Source organism: Podarcis liolepis (assembly GCF_965112155.1).
Source record: "Podarcis liolepis genome assembly, chromosome: 3".
Taxonomy (NCBI): domain Eukaryota; kingdom Metazoa; phylum Chordata; class Lepidosauria; order Squamata; family Lacertidae; genus Podarcis; species Podarcis liolepis.
The window spans coordinates 74,473,636-74,497,164 of record NC_139557.1 but is presented as its reverse complement, the minus strand read 5'-3'; the positions used below and the strand labels follow the sequence as shown (position 1 = coordinate 74,497,164).

The following is a 23,529-nucleotide window of genomic DNA, read 5'->3' as shown; positions in this document are numbered from 1 at the left end:
TACAGGAATACAAAATGATCAAGGCCGTGGAAACAATACAGTAAAATACAGTAATAAAAAACCAGCCGTCAGAGCCAATGATTGCTTCAGCTTCCATCAAAGGCCTCTTGAAAGAGCCAGGTTCTCATCTGCTGCTGGAAAGCAAATAGTGATGAGGGCAATCCAAAACGTCGGCCCTGCCTCTGCTGCCCATCTGCTGAACCTCAGCTGACAGGGCCGCTTGGAGCTGGACCTCAGGTGTTCCAGCAGAATGTGTGAAGGGCACATGCAGCAGAAGGCAGCCCTTAAGGGAGCCAGTTCCCACACCATCTGTTAAGTTTGTTTTTAATTTAACAAGATTTATACAGTCGTACCTTGGATCTCAAACACCTTGGCTCCCGAACAAATTGGCTCCCGAACGATTGAAACCCAGAAGTGAGTGTTCTGGTTTTCAAACATTCTTTTGGAACCCAAACGTCCCATGTGGGTTCCGCAGCTTCTGATAGGGTGCAGGACCTTCCTAAATCTAGGACTTTAAAGGTAAGAAGCAGCATTTTAAATTGGCCTCACAAATGGATAGGCAAATGTGAGTCCAAAAGAACTGAAGTAATATGCTCTGTTTGTGCAGTCCCAGACATTAGCCCTATACTATGTTTTGTGAAACAAGTTTAATATTGCAGTACTAGACACACTTGGGAGTAAGTTCCATGAGTGGTTTTGCAAGGACCAGCTTTTCCCATTTGTTTTTCCTTGCATGCTGTCTTCAGTATCTGAGGCCCTGCTCAATATTCCTCAGTCATCTGAGGCATAGTGAACAACAAATGACTGTTTTGGTTATGACACCCATCTTGTGGAATGCCCTCTTTGTTGAGATTAACCAGCAAGTGAAAGGCTGTGTTGGTGGTGCTGCCAGTGAGGGTTGACCCATGACTGTTGACCCATGACAGGGCCTTCTTAGTGGTGGTTGCCCATTTGTGCAATGCCCTCCCTTATTATTGATTTTCAGGAGGAATTTTAAAACATTCCTGTTTACTCAGACATTTGATGGCTGTTCCTGACAACCTTGAAACCGTGGGCTGAGAGGATGGAACCATTTAAAACTGTTTTTAAAATGTTTTGAATGGCTTTTAGAATGTGTTTTAATGATATGCTTGCTGTCCTAACAGCAATCCTAACTCCATTATATCTTTCATCTCATTCTCCCTTTTTCTCTGGCCTTCACAACCACTCTCTTTCCACTCCACCCACCATTTTCCAACCCATACTCTCTGCCCATCACTCGCTCAGTCTCCACCCTGCTTTTAACCATTCTTCTACTGGTGGTATGTTCTGGTGGTGGTTTAATGCATTTTGTGAATTCGGTTTTGATGTTGTGGTTGTAGGCCACTTTAAATTTCTTTTGGAGCAGGAGGCGGGGAGCAGAATATCTTTCACCTATCTCACTCTGTCAGTGTATGTCCTGTGCAAAGACTTCCACTTGTGCAACTGCACTTTCCCCTGCTCTCCTTCACCTGTGTGCCCCACAAAATTGGCTCTGAGGGGCTTGGGAGGAGGGTGGGGAATCATTCCATCCAACCAGCCGAAATGCTTGTGCAGACAGAACAGGAACAGCACAAGGATGACTTGCACCCTTCATGTATTAATAACTGTGCGACTTGCTTCTGAGTCCACATAAATAGGATTATCCTGTTAGTATGATATGTTTACCATATACTATCGACTTCTATCTAAAGGCAGTTGACCAGTCTTAAGGAGCACCCAAAATGTGTGTGGCAGGGTGATTCTTTCTCCTTCTGAGGAAATTTAAATTGGTCCCAGTTGGAGCAATTATATTTTTAAAACACACTTTCATGGAATTTAAAACACCAAGCCATTTTTAAAACACAGGCAAAGTAACAGCCTAAGAGACACATGACCGACTTCAGCTTTTCTTAATTCTTCTGCAATGCATTCACTGGGCTTTTGTAGTTTAATTGAGATTTAGAGGTCAGCATCGGTGATAAACAAAAGCATGGCATATGGACAGTCTTGACACCATCTGCGTATAATAAGTATGTGTGCTTTGTCTCCAGGTTCACAATCCAATTGTGCAAACCTGCACTGCTCTTTGGTTGGTTGCCCGAGCTTCATCATACTGTGGTATTAACTTAGATATTTGCTTTTAATGAACTATATAGATTATATTGTATACCATGCTGAGAGAGAAGGATATTTGTGTCTTCTCTTAGCACAGGGATGAGAAACCTTTGGCCCTCAAATATTGTTGGACTATGACTTCCATCATTCCTGACCATAGATCACACTGGCTGAGACAGATGGGGCAACTTCTGGAGGGCCAGTTTCCCCACCCCTGTGTTAGCCTTTTTAATGTCACTGCATCACATCAGTTAATCCAGCAACCCATTGTTTTTGTTACTCTATGTCTCTATCCAATACATGATCCCACGATGATGCTTATGGAATTATCCCATTTGATAGCAACCCTCTGAGGTACGTTAGGCTGCAAGGTAATGTACTGGATCCTAAGAAGGAGGTTTTCCAGAAGGGAGATTTCCTGTCCCTTTGCACACCCCAAAAGTCACTCTGGAAGATTGGGGCACCATCCAGAAAATCATGGGATGGACAGAGGTGGCTGCGGCAGGAAGTGGAAATTGCTCAGAATTGGACACAGACACCTGACGTTCAAAGTTGCATTCCAGTTTGGTAGAGGAAAGCACAGGGGTGCAGTTTCATTTGCACACACCTGTTTAGAATTTATTTCATTTTTTGGAAAAAGATTTCTAAACCACTTCATCAAGAGTTTCATCTTCATCTTCTTGGAGGAAGCAGGGGTGTTGATTGCATAGGGGAATGTGATTCTAAACTTTTCATCCAAGTGGATTAGAGGAAGGGTAAAATAAATGTAGTAATACACCCCCTCCATTGTTTATCTTCAGAGCTCCATCAAAGTCAGAATTATGGAGGCCAGGTCCTGAGCACCTGTTTTGCGTGCAGAACATTCTGGTTCAACACCCAGCATCTCCAAGTAGGGCTGGGGGAGACCCCTGTTTGAAATCCTCCCAAACCACAGTACTGAGCTAGCAGGATCAGTGCTCTGATATGGTATAAGGCAGCTTCTGTGCTGCACTTTCCCAACCTGTCAATCTTCTATGACAATCCCATAGGAAAAGGGAACTAGAGAGATCTCCCTACTCTCCACTATCTTGGAGCTCTGGCAGAACATAAAATAGCTGAATTTTGTGGGGAGATTGGAGCTACTATCTGTCTCCTCCACACCCATCTTTTCCGATGCCGCCCTTTTGGTAGGAGACAGCATGTTTTGAAGGGGACCAGGGTCTCTGATCTCCCCAGGATCTAAGAACATAGATCACCTTCATGTTCACATGGAGATACTTGTCCATGACCAATGTGCCTCAGCTCCACTATGGCATAGTATACACTTTAGATAACACACCCATACTATAACTATATGGTACAGCTACACCATCGGATTTGAGAACGCTGAGAACCTTAATCTCTATGCATGTTTGCCCATGGCTAACATGAATTAGCTACGCTGTGGTATTGCATCAATACTGTGAAATACTCTCTTAATCACAGGAATAGCTACCATCAAGGTGCATATACAGTCCAGTAACGGCAGTGGTTGCTTCCTTCAATATATAACAGGGCATGAGAAGCTTCCTTTCTCTTTTACCTCCTTATTGGGCTCCCCTCCCCCGTCTTCTTTGATTTGATTGCTGTCACCCTGGAAATTCAAGATGCAGTAAAGTCACACTCATTACAAGAACCAGCAGGGACAAGAAGAGCCCAGCAGAAGTGGCATCCCCCCCATCCTGCCACCTATTTAGAGTTTCTATATTGCCACAGCAGGTGGCACTGTGGGTAAAAGCCTCAGCGCCTAGGGCTTGCCGATCGAAAGGTCGGCGGTTCGAATCCCTGCGGCGGGGTGCACTCCCGCTGCTCGGTCCCAGCGCCTGCCAACCTAGCAGTTCGAAAGCACCCCCGGGTGCAAGTAGATAAATAGGGACCGCTTACTGGCGGGAAGGTAAACGGCGTTTCCGTGTGCTGCGCTGGCTCGCCAGATGCAGCTTTCTCATCTGGCCACGTGACCCGGAAGTGTCTCCGGACAGCGCTGGCCCTCGGCCTCTTGAGTGAGATGGGCGCACAACCCCAGAGTCTGTCAAGACTGGCCCGTACGGGCAGGGATACCTTTATCTTTACCTTTATATTGCCAGAATGACTGTTGCTACTAGCACCATTCAGCTTGATGGAGGGAGAGAACAAGGTTCCCTGATCAGTTTTTGTAAACCACTTGAGAGGTTTTGATACAATCAAGTGGTGTATAATTTTTGTCAAATTGATAAATAAATGCTACACACACACACACACACACACAGAGAGAGAGAGAGAGAGAGAGAGAGAGAGAGAGAGAGCGCTACCAGAGCCACCTTACAGAAATAGGAGGCATTTCACAACAATGGAATCTGATGTCCATTATGTTCTTTAGGAGTTGGAGGATTGTAATGTTTTGGAATAAGGGATAACTAGGGCTTTTTTTCAGCCAGAACTCAGTTCTGGCACCTCTCAGATGGGTGTCATTGCCTCTCAGGTGGGCGTCATGGTAAGTGCTGGCACGTCCTATTCTAGAAAAATATCACTAGGAATAACAAAAAAAGCCAGTGGCCTCTTTCCATTGTAGTCTGGATAAACAACTTGGAGACACCTCAGCTCTTTCTAGTGGTCTCTAGATGTTGCTCATCTAGAATGCCCTGCTGATTTTAGTGAGAATCCTCACAATTCAACCTCAACAATATTTTATTATTCACAAAAGCCGTAGGAATATGATTTCCATATATTTAATATCCCTATAATTTGATTCTCTGTAAGAGAAGTCTAGGAACCTTGGCGAGTTATAATTCCATTTTTCATCCCCTACTAAATGACATTATTCCTACTTTCCTTCTTCCCTTAACTGTTGTGGCTAGCCTTTAATGATTCATGCCACATGTTGGATAGACTCTCCTAATAACATGTGGCTGATAACACTATAATCAGATCACTTAAAATATAATAGAACTAGGTTTTTATTATTATGTTTCTATTTTTACTCATAGCAATGTTCTTACTAGGGTGGAAAGGGGTGTCTGGAAAAAGAAATTCCATCGCCCTTGTGGCCTCCATACTTTTATTGAAATTTCCCAGGTCTAGCAAGATACATTACAAAAGCAAAGGAAATCACCTGCAAAATTATTTAACTCCAGAGCACAGAATCCTTCTGTCCTTAGGTTAGCAGAATTTTTCTCTGTTTATTTACAGTCAAAAGAGCACAGCTTCCCCAATACTACGAAATCAACTCAGGGCTTGCTGTGGTATGGGAGCTTCCAAGGCATATTTTTGTTATTTAGAGAGAACCTATAAATCTGAGCCACAAAAGTGATGGGCAGGTGTTTGCATTTGCTGTAAAAACAGCATTGATGACATGCTCACCTGCAATATTAAGAATTTTGTTCTTTGTGTCTGAGTATTGGGCACATCCAGAGGCAGCATGGTGAAAATGAGTTTCAATGTGCTAGTTTACTGAGCCCGTAAGCACGGTTTGCTCAGAGTTTGTTTTATCCTAACAACTGTTGAATGGCAGCTAGGTGAAGCCAAAAAAATACATGATTACATAATGTCTCATTTCAAAATTGTCATCCTTCAGCTTGCTTTGACCCTGGAGTTTTGCTTTTCCTTTATTAGAAGGTCCTTGCATTTCTCTGTGGATCTGACATAATTCCTCCCCTTCCCCACTACCAGAAAGACTTTCATTGGTCAGCCTTAAGCATGGAGTTGCCTGGGCCCTGCTCTATCACACCAAAAAGGTAACCACTTCCACATCACCATAAAAAAAAAAAAAAAATATGGGAAAAAGGGAAAAAAATATGATTCCCCCCCCCCCCCCGCAGCTCTGGAAGCAGCGGACAGGCTGCACGCAGCCTGTGTGCTACTCCAAGACCTTCTCCCTGCTTTTGCGAGAGGTGGCGGAATTCCCCCACCTCCCGCAAAAGCCGCCAGGAGCCACGCACAACTCCTGCGAGCTTTTCGACCATGAGGGAGAAGGGACTGAAACGGCCAGTCAGTCCCTTGTCCCTCCTCGGGGAAAAGCCCCCAAGAGCGGCCCACTCTTTAAAGGGTGCGCGGCTCCTGTGGGCTTTTCTACGAAGGGAGGGAATTCCCCCACCTCATAGAAAAGCCCGCAGAAGCCGCGCACCCTTTAAAGAGGCCAGGTCAAAGCCAGGTCGGGGAGCAGCGCTAAGGCATTGCATGCCTTCCCGCTGCCCCCCAAGTTTGTGGGGCTGGCGGTGGGGGGAAGCGCTGCTTTCCCCCACCACCAGCCTCAAAGAGCAGACTCTCCTGGCTTCAGCGAAAGCAACGCGAAGCCTCAAAAGCCTGTATTTTGTTGTGTTTTCTAACACTGGGCTGCTCTTGGTCACTAGCTTTAATAATACGGAATGTTTTCATGTAATATCTATTGCACTTTACTGTTGTACTTTGAGATATTCTACCAGCGCCAGCCCATGTGGTGGTCTTCATACACTGTGGACCACAACTCCCACCTGTCCCAGCCTGGCCAGTAGCCAGGAGTGATGGGAGCTGAGGTCCAAAACATTTGGAGATCACCACATGGGCTACCCCAGTGTTATGCCAACTGCCTGGAGAAGGGTTTCATTCCTGAAAGGTGGTGTGGACTCTTATTCAACATAAATGAATAAATTAAAGGAGCGTATGCCAATGTGGATGTATAGATGCAAATTTTGAAACAGTTACCTTAAACTGAATACAGTACATCACACTGGAGTGAGAAAGACTGACCTGTGTGGCTTCTCAGTCTGCTGCCCAAATGCTAACAGCTGGTGGGCAACTTCAAGATTTCTCCTGCTCTCCTTTCTTAGGGTTCTTTGTATCTTTAGACTGGGCTCGGACTGGACAGTCCTTCACAGATAGGGCTCTCCTCTGTAACATGGGAAACATTGGCCACCCAACTGACCAAAGGTCCTCTTAGTCTCACATCCTGTTTCTAGATGTAGCCAGCCAGATGCAAGCAAGGTGTGTGGGTAATAATTCTTCTCCACTTAATGGCCCCTTTGGCATCTTGTGTTCAGAGAAACACTAATGCAGCAATGGCTTATTAGACAGCATGGTGTATACCTTCTCTGTGTCTCACTTCCACCGAGATCCAGTGTCATCTCCAATCATTCTGTGCTGACATTAAAAAAAATAAATTCCTCCCCACATACTTTTACTAATACTCCTTAACTCACAAAGGCATGTGACTGTGGTGTTTTCCCTCCTGATTCACCTTTTGGAAAGCTGCCCATCCTGTGGTACTGTTTACTGTTGACTTCATAATCTTGCGCCTGGTGTTCTATGGATCCCCTCTCCCTATTCTTCCTTGCTCTTTGCATTACTTCCCAGTGACTCAGATGAGGGAGAATGTGCTTTTGAGGGCTGATTGCCCACGTAGGTGAGACAAATCCACAAAGCAAAACAAAACCCTGGACTGTGATACTTGGTATGAGGGGGACAAGGCTAATGACTCAGGAGAAGGGAATGTGTGCCACTCTCCCGAGCCTAGTGTAACCAGCCGTTAATTGTCGAAAGAGCTGACTAATGCTGGAATTACTTATGACTCTGCCCCAGTGAATGCAGCCTTGGGAGACGCTTGGCTGTTAGCGCTGGTTATTAGAATGAAGCTCAAGAGATCGCTTTAACATATCGGCTTCTTGCCGCTCGCGACGTCCACCTTTATTTTCCTGAACAACAAACTCTTAAGGATTTGTGTTTCTCAGGTTCGGAGGATAGAGAGAGAGGAGTTGGCTTGGTTCCTGAGACTCTGGCTGCTGCATCGTTACGTGGCGGAGTGGGTATGAGAAGTTTGCAACCGGTTCTGCAATGAGCAAGCAAGCTCTGCAAAACAAGATGCCACCGGAGTTTAGAAACATGTGCGTCCTCCTGCCAAACCGAGACCAACTCAATGTGATGGTTGGGGTAAGTCTATTCTTGCCGCCTTCTGGGAAACCAGCATGAATGACGCAAAAGAATGTATTTGAGTAGCTTGTGAGAGTGGTAAAACGGAGCCTCAGAAGTCTTTTGTTTACAGAAAGCTTACCAACAAGAAGCTATCTATAAAGATCATCCCATTTACCCCAGTCAGTACCTACTTCCCAAAAGAAGAGGACCAGACTAGCTGAAGGATCTGTTTCTGTGGATTTAGGAACTCTGTTACATTTGATGACCAGAGACTGTTTTTCTTAAATTCTTTTTCATCTTCCCTAATGGTTTTACAGCATTTAAAAACTAAAGGTCCACTTGCATATGAGTAAAGACACACATCTGTCTGCTAACTCAGGCATTTGTGTTGGTTTTTCCAACACAGAAGATGTTTAGGAAACATATTTTGCACAGTATTGTCTCCTAGTATAATATGGGGCAAAATATAAGTGGCGCTATATTATGCAAAGTCTCCCTAAAACAGACCCTTACAGAAATGTGACTATTAAATGTTAATTATTAGCCCCAATATTTAAAGTAAAGAATGATATATTTCACTGTCTGTGGTAGCTTTTATACACTTCAAAATGTTAATGGGAATTAGTTTCAGGGCTCCGTTATTTATTTATCTGTTTTAAAAAAGAGAAAAGGGCAGTTTCCTGATTTTCACAATCCATGTCTCAATGAACAAAAAGTAGTCTTGTTTACTAGGCTCAGATTTATTTCAAGATTCACATTTTTTATGCAACATGCACCTGTTTAGTGGGGGTCTGTATTTGAAAAGGCCAGCTATTTATTTCCATGCATAGAACTGCCTGTTTTCCTTTTCATGTGTTTGGTCAATAAAACCGGGCTTGCAATAATAACAACAGTGACAACAACCTATAAAGAAGAGAAAGCTTATTAGAAAGCCTTTTGTTGTTGATAGGTATAAAGTTTCCATCACTTTCAAGTCCCCTCTGGAGGGAAATAGAACAGTATATGTTCAAAGTAAATGATCAAAGGGGTTATTCTGTGTTATCCCACTCAATTTTTCAGTAACATGGCCCTTTAAAGGGGTATTATTTGGATGTCATCCTATTTTCCAGTGGCAGGGGAGTTGCTTGTGATAGATAAGAGAGGGTCAGAAATCCTTGCTGATCAAATCACCCAGAGACCGACTAGTAGATCTCAGTCTACCTTCTGCCCAGTCTAGCATAGGCAATCTTTATGAATAGTAACACATTGGAATAGTAAAAAAAAGGTAAAGGACCCCATGACCATTAAGTCCAGTCAAAGGCGACTATGGGGTGCAGCACTCATCTCGCTTCAGGCCAAGGGAGCACACGTTGGAAATGCAACAAAATCCTGCAGTCTGCAGTGCTCCTGTCCAGAATTTCAGCCATGCTCACCCAGAATTCCATGCCCATTGAGAGCACACAGTTCCCATGGGACTATCCCCGCCTCCCAGTTAGGTGTTTTTCTCATACTTCTAATGATTTTTTGTACTTCTGCAAACCTCAGGATTCCCGCCAAGCCTGCTGATGCCCCTTTCTTTTCGTGGGTAGGCTGTTCTGCATACATCAGCAATGGCATGCACAGCCTGAACATCAGAAATAGAGGGAAAAGAAAAGTCAGGCTGCATACATGTCATAAATTTAAAGCTTATTTAGAGCACATTCCCTCCCCTCCCAAAGAATCCTGGGAGCTGAAGTTCTGTGATGGGTAAACTACAGTTCCCATGATTCTTTGGAAGAAGAAAAAAGCTTTATAGGTGTTTTAAATGTCTGGTGGGTATACAGCTACAGTCTTGAATGGATTCAGCAAATATCCAATTATTTCAGCCCTTGAGCTTTTTTGGGGGGTAGTGTACAAACAGCAGACCAGGTCCCATGTGGACCCCAATAGTGAACTAACGGGGATTAACAGAATGGGGTGGATTCCTACAATCCTCTGATGTGACAGCCATTATGTAAGACTCTACTTGCAATTGAACTCCCATTATTTCTGAAGGGATCTGTCTAGGATAGCTACTGGGATAGCTCATCTGTTCTGTCATACATGCTGCAATGATCACATGGTAAGTAGTCATGTGTATGCAGCCTCAAAGTCCATATGCATCAGTTAAATGTTCATGACTATATTGCCCTTCAGTGTACAGTTTGAAACCTATTAGCTAGCAGGCTGAGGGATGCACCACCGGGCCATTTTTCTTTATTAGTCATAAGAGCAGTGACAGAATTGTCATTGTCACCACTACCACAATAATCTCTTTTTTGCCTGCAACAGATCAGTTTAACCATGAGCTGGTCTCATCTGCTTCCATGGATGAGCATAGGAATTGTTTCTCCATGGTGAGATCCAGTACTGGTGCAGTAAGCATCTGTGCTCTGGAACTGCCCTGTTTGGGGCCAGTCTACTTCAAGATGAGGGACCATGGCTCAGTGGTAGAGCACATGTTTTTCATGCAGAAGGTCCATGGCATCCTCAGTTAAAAGGATCAGGTAGCAGATAATGGGAAACACCTCTGCTTAAGGTCTGAATAGTCAGTGCCAGTCAGAGTAGACATGACTAATCTAGATAGACAAATAGGAAGCTGTCTAGCATCTGTTTATTTCTAACTGGGCAGTCCTTGTGTGTGTGACACTCACACAAACAACCTTACACCCAGCATTCTTTAAATGTTCTCCTAGGGCTTATCCATACTTCCTCTTGTCCCTTGGAGGAAACTACTCTTTAGTGCTCAATCAGAGCAAACAGCAATCAGGTTCTCCACGGATTGCCATTTGTTCCAATTCAAAGCTAAAGAGCAGGTTTACCCTGGGAAAGGAGTGGGGCAAGGAGGAAACCACTTGGAACCATGTTTTCTAGGCACGGTACAAGCAGACGTGTGGACAAGCTCCTAATAGATATGAGCAATTTCTGCAAGAACAGATCCTATGGGGCTGGGATAAAATTTAAATGACCCAACCATGTTGGCAGGGTTGATCGTGTGGGTCTTTGCCGTGAACCTTGCTCTTCCCAGCAAGGATGCTAAATCCATGATAAAGGCGAATATAACTGACCGTGCCTAGCACAATTTGCAAGCCACTTGGGGATTTGTCCCCCCACGTGACTAGGAGAAGGTTTTAAGCAGGGAGTGGTGGTACCATGCACCTGCTCCGCTGTCAGTCACATTTCTCTGCTTACTGGAAGATCCAAGGGAGCAAGGAGGCTGGGGTGGGAACAATGGCAGGCTGACTCTGCCACAACACCCGAACTGTTACAACTTACCCACCACCGCACCCCTCCCGGTAAGCACCACAATGCGGCTGACCTTGGGAGGGCATGTTCCTGGCGGTTCCCCTCACCACCCCCAGATTAAAGGGCACCCACAGAGTTCAAGAAATATGGTTCCCACGCTGCTGTGGCAGTAGCTTGAAGAAACCCATTAATTGGAAGAACACTCACGATTTAAACTTTTAAGCTTATACTTGCTTGATGGTTGGGCACTTTGTCCAAACAACCCATTTCGGATTAAAGAGCAGGAGATTTCTGAGCTCTTGAAAGATTCCGTGAGCGATAGGAAGGGGATGACCCTGAACTTACGCACCGACTGACATACTGCCGTGTGGATTATACCTAGCAAGTACAGCGCTCCATCAAAGATCTAAGTGGTGGGAGAGTCACTTGGTATACAGATGACACTTTGCCAAAGGGCAGTCTTTTAAAAATGGAACTCGGTAGAGAAGACTTGAAAATTATAATAAACTGTCCCTTGGATTAGTCTGATTCATTCATCTGCTGGGACTTAAGGGCTTCTTTTAGGTTCTTCTCTTTCCTAGGGCTGCCACACATCCGGGGTCTCCCGGACAAATCTGGGATTCTGCCCTTAAAAACGGCGTTCGGGGGGAAATTTCCGGAATTGGCAAAATGTGTGGGGAAACCGGGATGTATGGCAATGGGGGTGGAATACATTGCCGGCAGCAGCGGCAGCCCCCACAGTGATGCTGAGGTCGGCTGCATGCTGTCATCCGAGGCCTGGGCATCCAAGGAAGGACCAGGGCGCCCCCCCCCATGGACTGGCAAGCCTGCGAAGCGAAAAGGCAGTGGTGGTGGTGGTTTGCGGGCAAGAGTGGAGCATGGAGTGCACAGACGCTGCTTCCATGAGGAGGGTGGTGGCTTCACGAGGCTGGAGGAAGCAGGGGACAGGCCAGGTAGATGGGAGCGAGGGAGGGATAAATCTTGCTTGCGATATTGGAGGGAGAATTTTGTGAGGTGGAGGGGCAGCAGAGAAGGTGCGTGCAAAGGCAGTGAGGGAACAGGCAGGTTTCAGAGGAGGGGGAAAATGCACCTCTGTCTGGGTTTTCAGTTTTGGAAATACGGCAACCCTACTCTTTTCCCCCATAGAGTGCCATTTTTTCAATACATATGTTATTACCAAAATATTGCTGCGAAGTGTCTTTATTAAAACAAGACAATCTAGTTTGGCGTAGTGAGTGGTGGATTAGGATGCTCTATCTAGTTTTCTGGCATCAACACAGTGGTCTATAATATTTCAGAACAGTCTGTTACGTAATGGGCATACCAATGACCCAGACCATGCTGCTAAGAGCTTATGTGATATCAGCAGCTCAAATGGGCTTGAATTCCGTCGATTGTTGGCAATTTCGATCAAGTCTGGTACATGCAAAATGGCAGGGAGAGGCTCCTCTCATCTGCTTGCTGGCCATGTCAGTGGTCTTCCTGCAGTTAGTCATTCATGGTCAGCAGCTGATCATGAGCTTCATATATGAGGCGATTTCCTATTTTTTCTGGGCTTAAAGGTGGTGCAAATGCTTTGTATGTATAAGATTGCAGGTCCAATCCCTCGCATCACTAGGGAAGGCTAGGGAAGTCTGAAACCCTAGAGAGCCACTGTCAGTCAGTATGGCTCAACCTGATGCTCTCCTGATGTTTTAGACTACAACTCCCATTAGCTCCAGCCAGCTTAGCCAGTAGATAGAATGATGGGAGTTAATGAGAACATAAGGAGAGCCTGCGGGATCAGGCCAATGGGCCATGCAGTCCAGCATCCTGTTCTCACAATGTCCACCCAGTTGCCTGTGGGAAACCCTCAAGCAGGATTTGAGCACAAAGGCCCTCTCCCCTCCTGTGGTTTCTAGCAACTGATATTCAGAAACATTACAGCTTCTGAGCATGGGTCAGCAAAATCTGGAGGGTGTAGCAGGTGGGGAAGGTTGGTGTTGATAGCAAAGGTCTGACTCTGGATAAGAGAGCTTTCTATGTTCCATTGTGAGGGAGGTAGCCATAGTATGGTGAAAGTCACTCTCATTCTTTATTGTGAGTTGCTGCACGCATCACAGTTTGTGGCAGGAAGGCAGCCACGATAAGAAGTGGTTTGAATATTTCTCCTTGTGGCAGTAGCTGTCTATGTCCTGGTGTGCACACGAGTTACTAGTACTGGAACCAGAACTTCCATCAAGTAAGTCCCTAGTTGATTATCTGTGTCCCAGTAGCTCTTCTTTCAGAGGGTGCTACCACTAAAGAAGGTAATCTTTATTTCTCAAATGAGTTCTTTTATCTGCATGCCCCATCTTTGTAACATTAAATTTGGCCCTTGAAAGGCTACTTAAAATAGAACCATTTTCTTTATCCAATTCATTCCCTCTTCCCATAGAACAGAATTGGTTTAGTGTCTCCAGAAGGATTAAAATACTTTGTGCCAGTGCTATTTTTCTAGAAAAAGAGGTGCCGGAACTCATCATGAACACCTCTCTCATTCTCTTACAATGACATTGGTACCCACCTGAGAGGTGCCAGAACTGAGTTCTGGCAAGTTGCAGCTGAACAGAAAGGGCTCTACTTTGTGCATGGTTTATTTGTCCATAAAAACTAGGAAGGGTCAGCATACAGGACCAAGAAGGCTTTGCAGTGCATCCCAGGACATAGAAAGTGCTTCTTTCAGAGGCTTGTTGAGGCCAGAGTTGTGTTCTTAGCTCTGCCTCTACTCCAGGAATAAGGAAGCGGGACTTGCATCACCCTTTGCATTTCAGAGTGTGTGAAGATCCTTATTAATACTTGCAGAATTCCTGGAAGGGAGATTTACTGACTAGGATGCAAGAAGCTCATGAATAGATCCACATCTTGATAAGGAAAGGACTTTGTGTGATATTCCCATTCTCTTTCCTAACGCTGCAGGAGGTTTTGTGGGACTGCATTCTACCAAATTGAAATTCTGTCACTTGGCTTTATGCAGTGAACTTTAGATCCAAGTAGCCATGCATCTCTCGGCATTTTTCAAACCTATATGCTTCCCCACGCCCCCTTCCTCCTTGCACAAGCATGTGGGTATATATCCCATATATTGAGGCATTGAACAATAATATAAAACATTACACAATTCAACCAAATTTTAAATCAAAATATCAGCATGAAAATGAAGAAAACAATAACAACTACAAAAGAGTCATCAGAATTGAATGCCAGAATGGGGGGGGGGATGTTAAGCCAAAGCCCTTTTTAAACAGCAATGTATTTGTGGCCATCAGAAAGAGTACAGTGAGGGGGCCTGATCCAGCTTGCCTGGCACAAAGCACTGGCATAATGTGAGTGCCACTACAGACACCCCACCCCACCCCTTTGGCCACTGCCAAGTGTGCCTCATGGTGTTGAGAGATCTGTAACAGGGTCTCAAATGATGAAGCCAGTCTCTGAATTTCCGCTCCCATGCTCCCTCAGTGCCACATATCTATTTCATTTTGTTCTTGAAAGTGGTTCTTGCAGCATCTGTGGCAGAACAACCGCAGACGTTCCTGGATGTGATTAATTATCTGGATCCATACCAGTATGGATTCAGGCCTGAGTTTGGGACTGACTCAGCCTCAGTCACCTCGATGGATGCCCTTTATAATGAGGGGGAGTACTCTAGGCTGTGCAGCTTATTTCGACACGCCAGGCAGAAAATCCCGCAAGTTGCTCTCCCTGGAAGTAAAAATACAGTAATAATACGTTAAGAATGACAAGGGCCAGATAGAGAAGATGGAATGGCCACATTACAACAATTGAGCCTGTGGCTCCTCACTCCTGGTTGTACTAGCCCAGTCTTGAAAATCAGGCCATAAAAGTTACTAGCCTGTAGTTCTTTTGTTTTTTACTGGCCTCCTGAGTGTGTTCCCAGTCTGGCAGAGGAGAAGGGGAAATGCTCTTCTGTAGCCAGCTTGGAAACACAGAATACTAGCATCTAGCATAAGCAGCTGGATGGGAACACCAAGAGGACTGGCCAAGGAAAAATGGAGAGGTCTGTGTCTCATTCACAAGCCTACACATTTGCCTGCATGGAATTCCTGGTTGCAAATGGCTACCGGGCAAGTTGTTAGCTTGTGTTAAACAAACCATGGCATCATGATATGTCTGAAATCCCAACTTGTGACTTGCTGAAAAACATTCAAGGCTCTGTAAACTTAACCTTTAATCCACTTAATGGGGGGGAGGGGGAACCATGCAATGATTTTATATGACTGAGCAGGTTTTCACCTTGACCTCCAGTGTTCAGATTCATCCATGCTATCTACTATTCTACATTGCCCTGTGATTCCAGTGCACAACAGGATATCATGCAACATGGTGCTGTTTTACATGTGTAATAATATTGCCTCTAATTCATCACTATGAAATACTGGCCGCTGTCTATCTAACACAGCATTAAGCTGGTTTAAGTTCACTGACTGTGAAGCAATATACATGTTAGCAATAGAGATTGGATTCTAGAGTAATCTTAATTGTTTCCATCCAGCTGTGGATGTGCTTTATGGCAGTATGTTCGGTTCACGCTGTCAGATGCAATGATGCAATGGAGCATGGAGCCACAAGGCAGCGCAAATTCCCTCACTACGAAGGTTTGCTCAGGCACGGACTTTGCTCCTTCAGGTTTTTTATTGTCCAAATACCTGTTAAGTTTTCTCAGGCAAGGGGAAACTATCCTATCTTGTTCAAACGGTAAACTATTTACCATTATCTTTTCCTTTGTAGGTAAAAGCCACTGGACAGGAACTCTTCGAGCAAGTTTGTGACGCACTGAGAATTAAAGATCCTCACTTCTTTGGCATCAGTGTTGTAAAAAGTAAGCATGGAGAGAAATTGTTTCAGAAGTATCCATGGGATTGGGTGTGGGTCTGAGACGTTCAGTGTAGTGTGGTCGCTAGTCAGGAGCATCGTGTCAAAGCCCTTTTATCATTGGCCTGTGAACATGTCTATTAGAAAAAGGAGGGGTTTGAGCTTTTAAATTTAGTCTTATAAAACTATTCTCTCTTTTTCTCTCTCTCTTTCTCTGTCTGTCTTCTGTCTCTATCTCTATCTCTTTCTCTTTCTCTTTCTCTTTCTCTCCCTCTCCATTAGATAGAATTCTAAAATATTGGTTGTATGGTGAGGTTGTATCTAGAAAGTCTGGGACTGGATGTATTCAGTGCTTTCAAAGCCATAATTTGTGAGGAATGTTGTTTTTACTGACATTTGGAGGAGTTTGAACGTGATTAAATTATTCTACAGAGAAGGCTGAAGAAGCATACCAGTAGGCCAGAGCATTCTTTTCGATAATCCAGGTCACTTTGATACCAGTACTGTATATAATATGACTCACAAGTGGAATCTCTCAGAACTTGGAAAGCCTAATAGATAAAACAAACATTGACTGTATTGATGCTCGCCAGGATCTAATGGGAGAGGAGAAACTGGTCTTGGTTTCCCAGTCGTTGCCTTTCCCAAGGTTGCCTTAATACGCTAACACTGCTCTCCCAGGTGTTGCACAATTGGGAATAAGCACGTTTGGAGACTTACAGGTGTTGCTCTGAATCAACCACTCCTTACACAAAGGATGTTTTCACTATCCACCTTTGCTTAGGGCCATTTCACTCATTAGACAGAGGCAAACCTGCCTTAAAGCTTAGTTTACCCCTAAAATGTACTGTGTGAAGTGATGGCAGCAGCAATGCATGGACTGATGCACGTTCACAGTTTTCAAGATGAAATAAAATTCAGCCACCTTTTTCTATCAGAGGTGGTGAGCCTGTGACCTTCCAGATGTTGCTGGAAGTCCATCAACTCCAGTCAGCATGGTCAGGGCTGATGTGAGTTGCAGCCTAACATCTGGAGGACCACAGGTGCCTTGTCTTTATACTGAAGGAAACTCATATCACACCCATATTTAGCCCCCTTGGGTGGTATTCATGGCTAATCCTACTCAAAGTAGACCTATTGAATATGACTAATTGGGTTAATTAATGGGTCTTCTCTGAGTATGACTCCTTGAGCCACATTTAACTAAATAGCTTTCACTAACAGGAGACAAGTGCCACAAGTCCCATTAGATCAGTGGGGCTTTCCTCTCCTCTCCTCCTCTGCAGAGGCCCCTGAACCCCATCCCAGATGGGCTCAGGGGTGTCAGGAGAACCCCTAGAACAGCATGCAGGGGGAGGAGAAGGGAAATCATTCCATCTGGCAAGCAGAAATGAAATCCAGCCCCTATCTTTGTAATCAAGATAATTACCACAAATTGGATGACATAATTTGCATTCACAAATCCTGTGCTGGTGATCATTCCAAGTAGGAATGAACACGTAGAGGGCAGAATTGGGATCCAGCCCACTGGACCTGCCACGGTCTGCTGTCCTCCGTGGTCCTCATTTGCATATGCATACACTTCAGGGTACAAAGGCTCCCTATATGTCATAGCATCCTACAGAAATCAAGTAAACAGCTCACCAGTGGTGATCCTGAATGTTTATGGGTACACCTGCAAAGGCACATCATACACACACATTCAGTAAGTATCACTGATTTCAATGGGACTTTCTCCCAGGTGCGTATAGGATTGTAACCTGAAATACGTAACGTCAGTACTCAAGTCAACCTGGCGATCCTATGCTGTTATCAGCCTTTCTCCCCAATGTCAGATGCGTGCTGCCCAGCCGTGCTTACTCAGTGGAGCAGAAAATGCACTCTGTACATTCTCAAAAACACTCTTGTTACTGCTTTCGATTCCAGAGCTGAGCCATTGAGACTGAGTATGAGTGTTTGGGGGCTGAGCCTTGGCACCAGTGAAACTTGGCCTTTGCGCTGGCGTGTTTTGCGAGCGACACTTAAACTGGCCAATTTGTGTGCCTATCCAAGTCCTCCCCCCACCCCTTGCAAACACCTCCGCTGTAATCAGCTTGAAATTGTTCCCAAATTTCATGTAATCAAAGGAACACACTTTTTTTTTAAAAAAAAAAAAAAAGAGGCAACTTGGAACACATGACAAGGCTCTGTAAACTTAACCTTTAATCCACTTAACTGGGGGGGGGGGGGGACAGACTGGACCCTCTGCTTTTATGTGAGAAAGCTGGAGGGGGTGGGAAGGACTTTTTGTTTTTGTAGCTTAAGGATTACACTGCAGGTTGGCATTTTGACAATATTAACCTCATTAGAGTCGGAATGTATTGCTGCATTCCTGCACATGATGGGAGGACGGCCACAACTGCAGGCTGCGTCTGAGGAGAGAGGAGGTGGAAAGAAAGAAGGGCTGTTTCTTGGCTGAGGGAGGCAGGGAGATCACGCACTGTTGATAAAATCCTAAAGCAGCTTAGCGAGTCATGTAGGTTTGCCACCCCCCACCCCCATATACAAATAATTCTTGGTTTCTATGTCCCCTTTCCCAGAAATGCTGCTGAAACAATAATAAAGTGGTGTGCTTTTCAGGGTACAAATAGTCTATAACACTTTGCAAACCACTACGGGCTCATGTGCAAAGTTGCGAAGCATGTGAGGGGGATTTGTGGTCTTCACAAAGGGAAGCCCAGCGCCTAGTGCTGCTGAGGAAGAGAATGTGTACCTGGTCCTCAGGGCTGGCTCTACTCGTGAGTAAGGTCCCTCAGACTAGACTGGAGCAGCTGAGAAGCAGTAGCTCGTTCTTGGGGCCTGTGGATATTTGCATTGAACTGTAGGGTGGGTTTTTTGTGTGTTCTTTTAATGCAAATAACATTTTTACTATAACAATCACAGTGGCTTAGAAGGAGGGCTTAACCCCTTCTTCTCCCTGCTTTGGTTCTGAGGTAAAATTTCTTTCCTGAAGCTGGGGTGAAATTCCCCATAAGGGGGTCCATGTGAGACTTTTCTCCCAACGCAAATTCTGACTTCAGACCCAAAAAAATTCCTCACGAGGTGTGAGCCAGCCGCTTCACCCCACCAGCTAATGCTATTTGCATTTTTTAAAACATACACGTTATTTAAATCTGGTTTAGCCCTTTGCCTTGGCCATATATCAGTGTGGCTTGGCATATTCCAGTGAACAGCTGGAAGACTGTTAGCCATACTGATTTGCCATATAATACACCTCAACATCTCCTTTGGTTAACCTCTTCACCAGGAATTTGGCTTGGAAAAAAGAAAACTCTTCAGCTTGGCTTATGTGCGTCTTATGTTATTAATTTATGCCACAATTTGATATCCTGCTTTCCTGATCGCTACCCTCCCTTGCTTCCACCCCCTTCCCAAATAATATTGATCATCAAATTTTATGCAAACATATGAATAAATTTGCTTTTCCATATGGTCATAGAATATCTGTAACCGCTACTACTCTCAGCCTGCTGTCGGTGTGACTTTTTATTTTATTTATTTATTCAAAACCATTTTTCCTTGCTCTTCATTGCCAAAGCAATCCTGAACAGCATTATATTTAAACCCAATACATAATATACATTAAGACAAAATGGGCAGGGGGGGGGACCACATAGCCAGCAGAAAAACACAGCCATCATTAAATAAAAGCCTGGGCAAATAAATAAGGTTTCAGCTGGCGCCAGAACATCACACTATTAATTTCTTGGGAGTTTTCTTGGGGAGAGGGGAGGTTTGTTGATAGAGAACATCAAATGTGTGGTCTCTTCTAGTGAGTTAGGATTGCCTCAAGGCAAGCGGTACTCTGGCTTTCACCATACACACGCGCCTCTCTTCCCCTTTCCCCTAGGCAGAACATGTACTTGTCGGCCCCTTCATGTGTTGGAAGCCATAGACTGGGGTGGGAAACCTTTTCCAGTCTAGGGCCACATTTCCTCATGGACAACCTTACAGGGGCCACATTCCATTAGTGGCCAGGGCCAGAGGGAAAAGTGGGAGGAGCAATGGATGTTATTTTTACTCTTGTACATTTAACTACACAAAAATCACACACACACACACACACACACACGTTTTTCCATCTTGGGTCTGGCTTGAGGAGGGGCATGCCCTGGGGGAAGTCTCAAGGGCCAGACAGAGAGGTCTAGAGGGCTGCCTTTGACCCCAACCATAAGGCTTCCCAACCCTGCCATAAGCTCTTGCCTACAGAAGCTCATGACACAAAACTAGCACTTTTTGGAGAGGGGTGTGTGGTATTTTGTGCTTATATAGAGAGTTTGCCTGACATTTTAGATCCTTTTCAGAATGTACTCTTCAATTATAGCCTTGTCTTTACTTGCTGTTTTTTAATTTAAAAAAATCAGAATTATAACTGTGAGCTTAACTATATGTTGACCCGATCTATGTTCTCTAACAGCAGGAGCTCAGCACCACTAAACTCAGCTAGCAGTATAGTTTAGAGCAGTGATCCCCAAATGTTTCATTCGTAAAAAGTGTGAGTATTAATTCTAGTGTGCTGCTACAGGATATGAAGTGTGCCTTGAGAACTTGCCACTCTGTGCCCCAAACCCTACGCCCCAGGAGTAAAGAGGCCCCATGTAGAAAGAATCCTTATTTCTCTCTGCCACATAGCAGAGGTTGTATGTATTCAGGCAACAGAGGCCTGGATAAAGTAGCTCCTCAAATTTTTGCCCAGTTGACATGATTTCCAAGATTTGGTAAGTGGGGAAAAAATTTTAAAAGAAAGAACAGGTTTCAAATTTAAATGATTTAATTGCGTATTTAATTTTATGCCTATATATAATTACTAACATTAGAAGTGTGTGTCACACTGTTGAAAATGTCACAGTTTGTCCCTGAAGCCTTCTATTTACTATCAGTTCTGTCTCCTTTTCAGACAATGAATATGTATTCATTGACCTGGAGCAGAAGCTTTGCAAATATTTCCCAAAGGAGTGGAAGAAAGAAGCAAGCAAAGTGAGTCCTGCCGGTGTAAATTCCTGACACTGAATTCTTGACATGGTTGTGTGGTGAGGCTCCTCCTGTGGGAAGCTGAAACTACTGGACATTTTTAGCCCAATGTTGGTTTTGTTGCCCAAACCATTTTTTTTGCCTGCTTTCAAATGTATTTTGAGATCTGAGATTCTGATAGCGCAGTGCAATACACATGTACTCAGAAGGACACCCCACAGTGTTCAATGGGGCTTACTCTTGGGTAAGCATGCCTATGACTACTGCAATGCACTCTATGTGGGGCTACCTTTGAAGGTGACCCAGAAACTACAACTAATCCAGAATGTGGCATCTAGACTGGTGACTGGCTGCGGCCGCCGAGACCATATAACACCGGTCCTGAAAGACCTACATTGGTTCTCAGTACATTTCCGAGCACAATTCAAAGTGTTGGTGCTGACCTTTAAAGCCCTAAATGGCCTCGGCCCAGTATACCTGAAGGAGCGCCTCCACCCCCATTGTTCAGCCCGGACACTCAGGTCCAGCTCTGAGGGCCTTCTGGCAGTTCCCTCGCTGCAAGAAGTGAGGTTACAGGGAACCAGGTAGAGGGCCTTCTCGGTAGTGATGCACACCCTGTGGAATGCCCTCCCAGCAGATGTCAAGGAAATAAGCAACTATCTGACTTTTAGAAGACATCTGAAGGCAGCCCTATATAGGGAAGTTCTTAATGTTTGATGTTCTATCAAGTTTTTAATATTTTGTTGGGAGCCGCCCAGAGTGGCTGGGAAAACCCAGTCAGATGAGCAGGGTATAAATAATAATAATAATAATAATAATAATAAGAAGAAGAAGAAGAAGAAGAAGAAGAAGAAGAAGAAGAAGTAGTAGTAGTAGTAGTAGTAGTAGTAGTTTATAAATGAAGGAGGAAGTCTGTGGCTCAGTTGTACAAGGTCCCTTCATGGTAGTCACAGCCATACTCTTTCCATGATTATACAATAATATTATTATACAATAATAATAATAATTAGGGATGCATTGCAATGATTGGTACAGATCCTCATGTATTACCTTTCAGCTAGATCTACTGGTTTTTGTGCAAGTACATGGGCAAATTATTTGGAGTTCTTCACTGTCTTCTTTTGGAGTTACTTAAGTTGTGCTTTCCTTGAAGCTGCTGTGCTATGAGTTGGAACAGGGGATGTTCAAGCCTAAGGCCCTGTCTGGATAAGCAGAGGCTTGGACATGTAAAGCTAAAGCATTTTTTAGTGTTGTGTGTACATGTGCTTAGGGACATTGTGTAATCCCTCCTTTCCCTACCATCTTTCTTTTGAAGGCAACAGAGAAGTTCAGCCCTCCTTTGGTTGCTTTCTTCAGAGTACAGTACTATGTTGAAAATGGGCGGGTTATAAGGTAAAGTTGCCCAATTCTTTGAGAATTATACATGTTTCTCTTTTTGTACTCTTTCTGCTTACTGCCACTCTATAGTAGCTCTTGGGAAAGGGTTTTGGTATAATATCAGTTGATCCACTTGTCTGAAATTGTGTGTGATAGCTAATATCTTTTCCACACAAGTTTGGGGGACCATCAGATCTTGGGCAGAACTGTATTATTTGTTCTTTCATTGATCCTGGATCACTGAACTCTTTATTTCCTCAACCTCCCTTTCACTGTTTTTTAAAACTTCTAAATTAAAACAAAAACCATGTAATTACGAGCCCTCCTCAAAGTATATACCCAGGCTACAATCCTGGAAAAGCAGCTTGGTTTTGTGATAGTCTCTTTGTCCTCCTTTATAACACACCTGTCAACATGTCATTCAAACCTTAGTCAGCACAAGATGAATATTTCTGCCTCCCTTCATTAAAAGCAGCCCATTTTGTGCTTCGGAGGGAGCAGGGCTGACTCAAGACATTTTGCTGCCTGAGGCAGAACAACAAATGCTCTGCCCTGCTAAAGTTAAAGTATTCTGTGGGCATTCAAGTTATTCTGACAGCCCTCTCAACAGAAAACATTATGATGCATACTGTGTTTTATGTCTTAAGGAGTTTTGTGCTATGCCTTAAGAGGACAATTGTGCCCTGAAAGGTGGCTTATAAATCATTTAATAAATAGCATCAAGTAAAATCCCACAAGTGGCTCTCCAAAACACCCCTGGCAGTCAGTGTACAATAATGAGCCTTTTAGGACCCCCAAAACCAGCCGCCTGAGGCAGCCGCCCCACTCTGCCTAATGGTAGGGTCAGACCTGAGAGCAAAAGATTTAACTCCTAACAAATCCTACTCAGCCTGAAAGGAGCCTCTAGAACATTCTGGGAACAATTTATATACAATGATTGATGGTGAAAAAAATAATGTGCCTCACATATAGTCTTTTCTATCAAAATGATAATTCTCTGGTAACTGTCTGCAGTGCTTCCTTTGCCTTCTTCCGTTCTTGTTGTTTTCTAACCCA

The 23,529-nt window shown here is 44.3% G+C and overlaps 1 protein-coding gene across 2 annotated transcripts in view; it reads left to right on the top strand.

The window, feature by feature from the left end:
• The window catches only part of FRMD1 (FERM domain containing 1), a 56,235-nt gene that overhangs the window by 15,859 nt on the left and 16,847 nt on the right, over positions 1-23,529 (top strand). The window contains exons 1-5 of one of the 2 annotated variants that reach the window (XM_083496500.1): positions 7,429-7,486; positions 7,812-8,010; positions 16,003-16,093; positions 21,023-21,102; positions 22,412-22,488. In XM_083496500.1, coding sequence (XP_083352626.1) covers positions 7,915-8,010; positions 16,003-16,093; positions 21,023-21,102; positions 22,412-22,488 — 344 coding nt within the window. In that variant the 5' untranslated portion in view covers positions 7,429-7,486; positions 7,812-7,914. Of the gene's footprint in view, positions 1-7,428; positions 7,487-7,811; positions 8,011-16,002; positions 16,094-21,022; positions 21,103-22,411; positions 22,489-23,529 lie in introns of those variants that run through there. The other variant, XM_083496499.1, reaches the window with a different exon arrangement.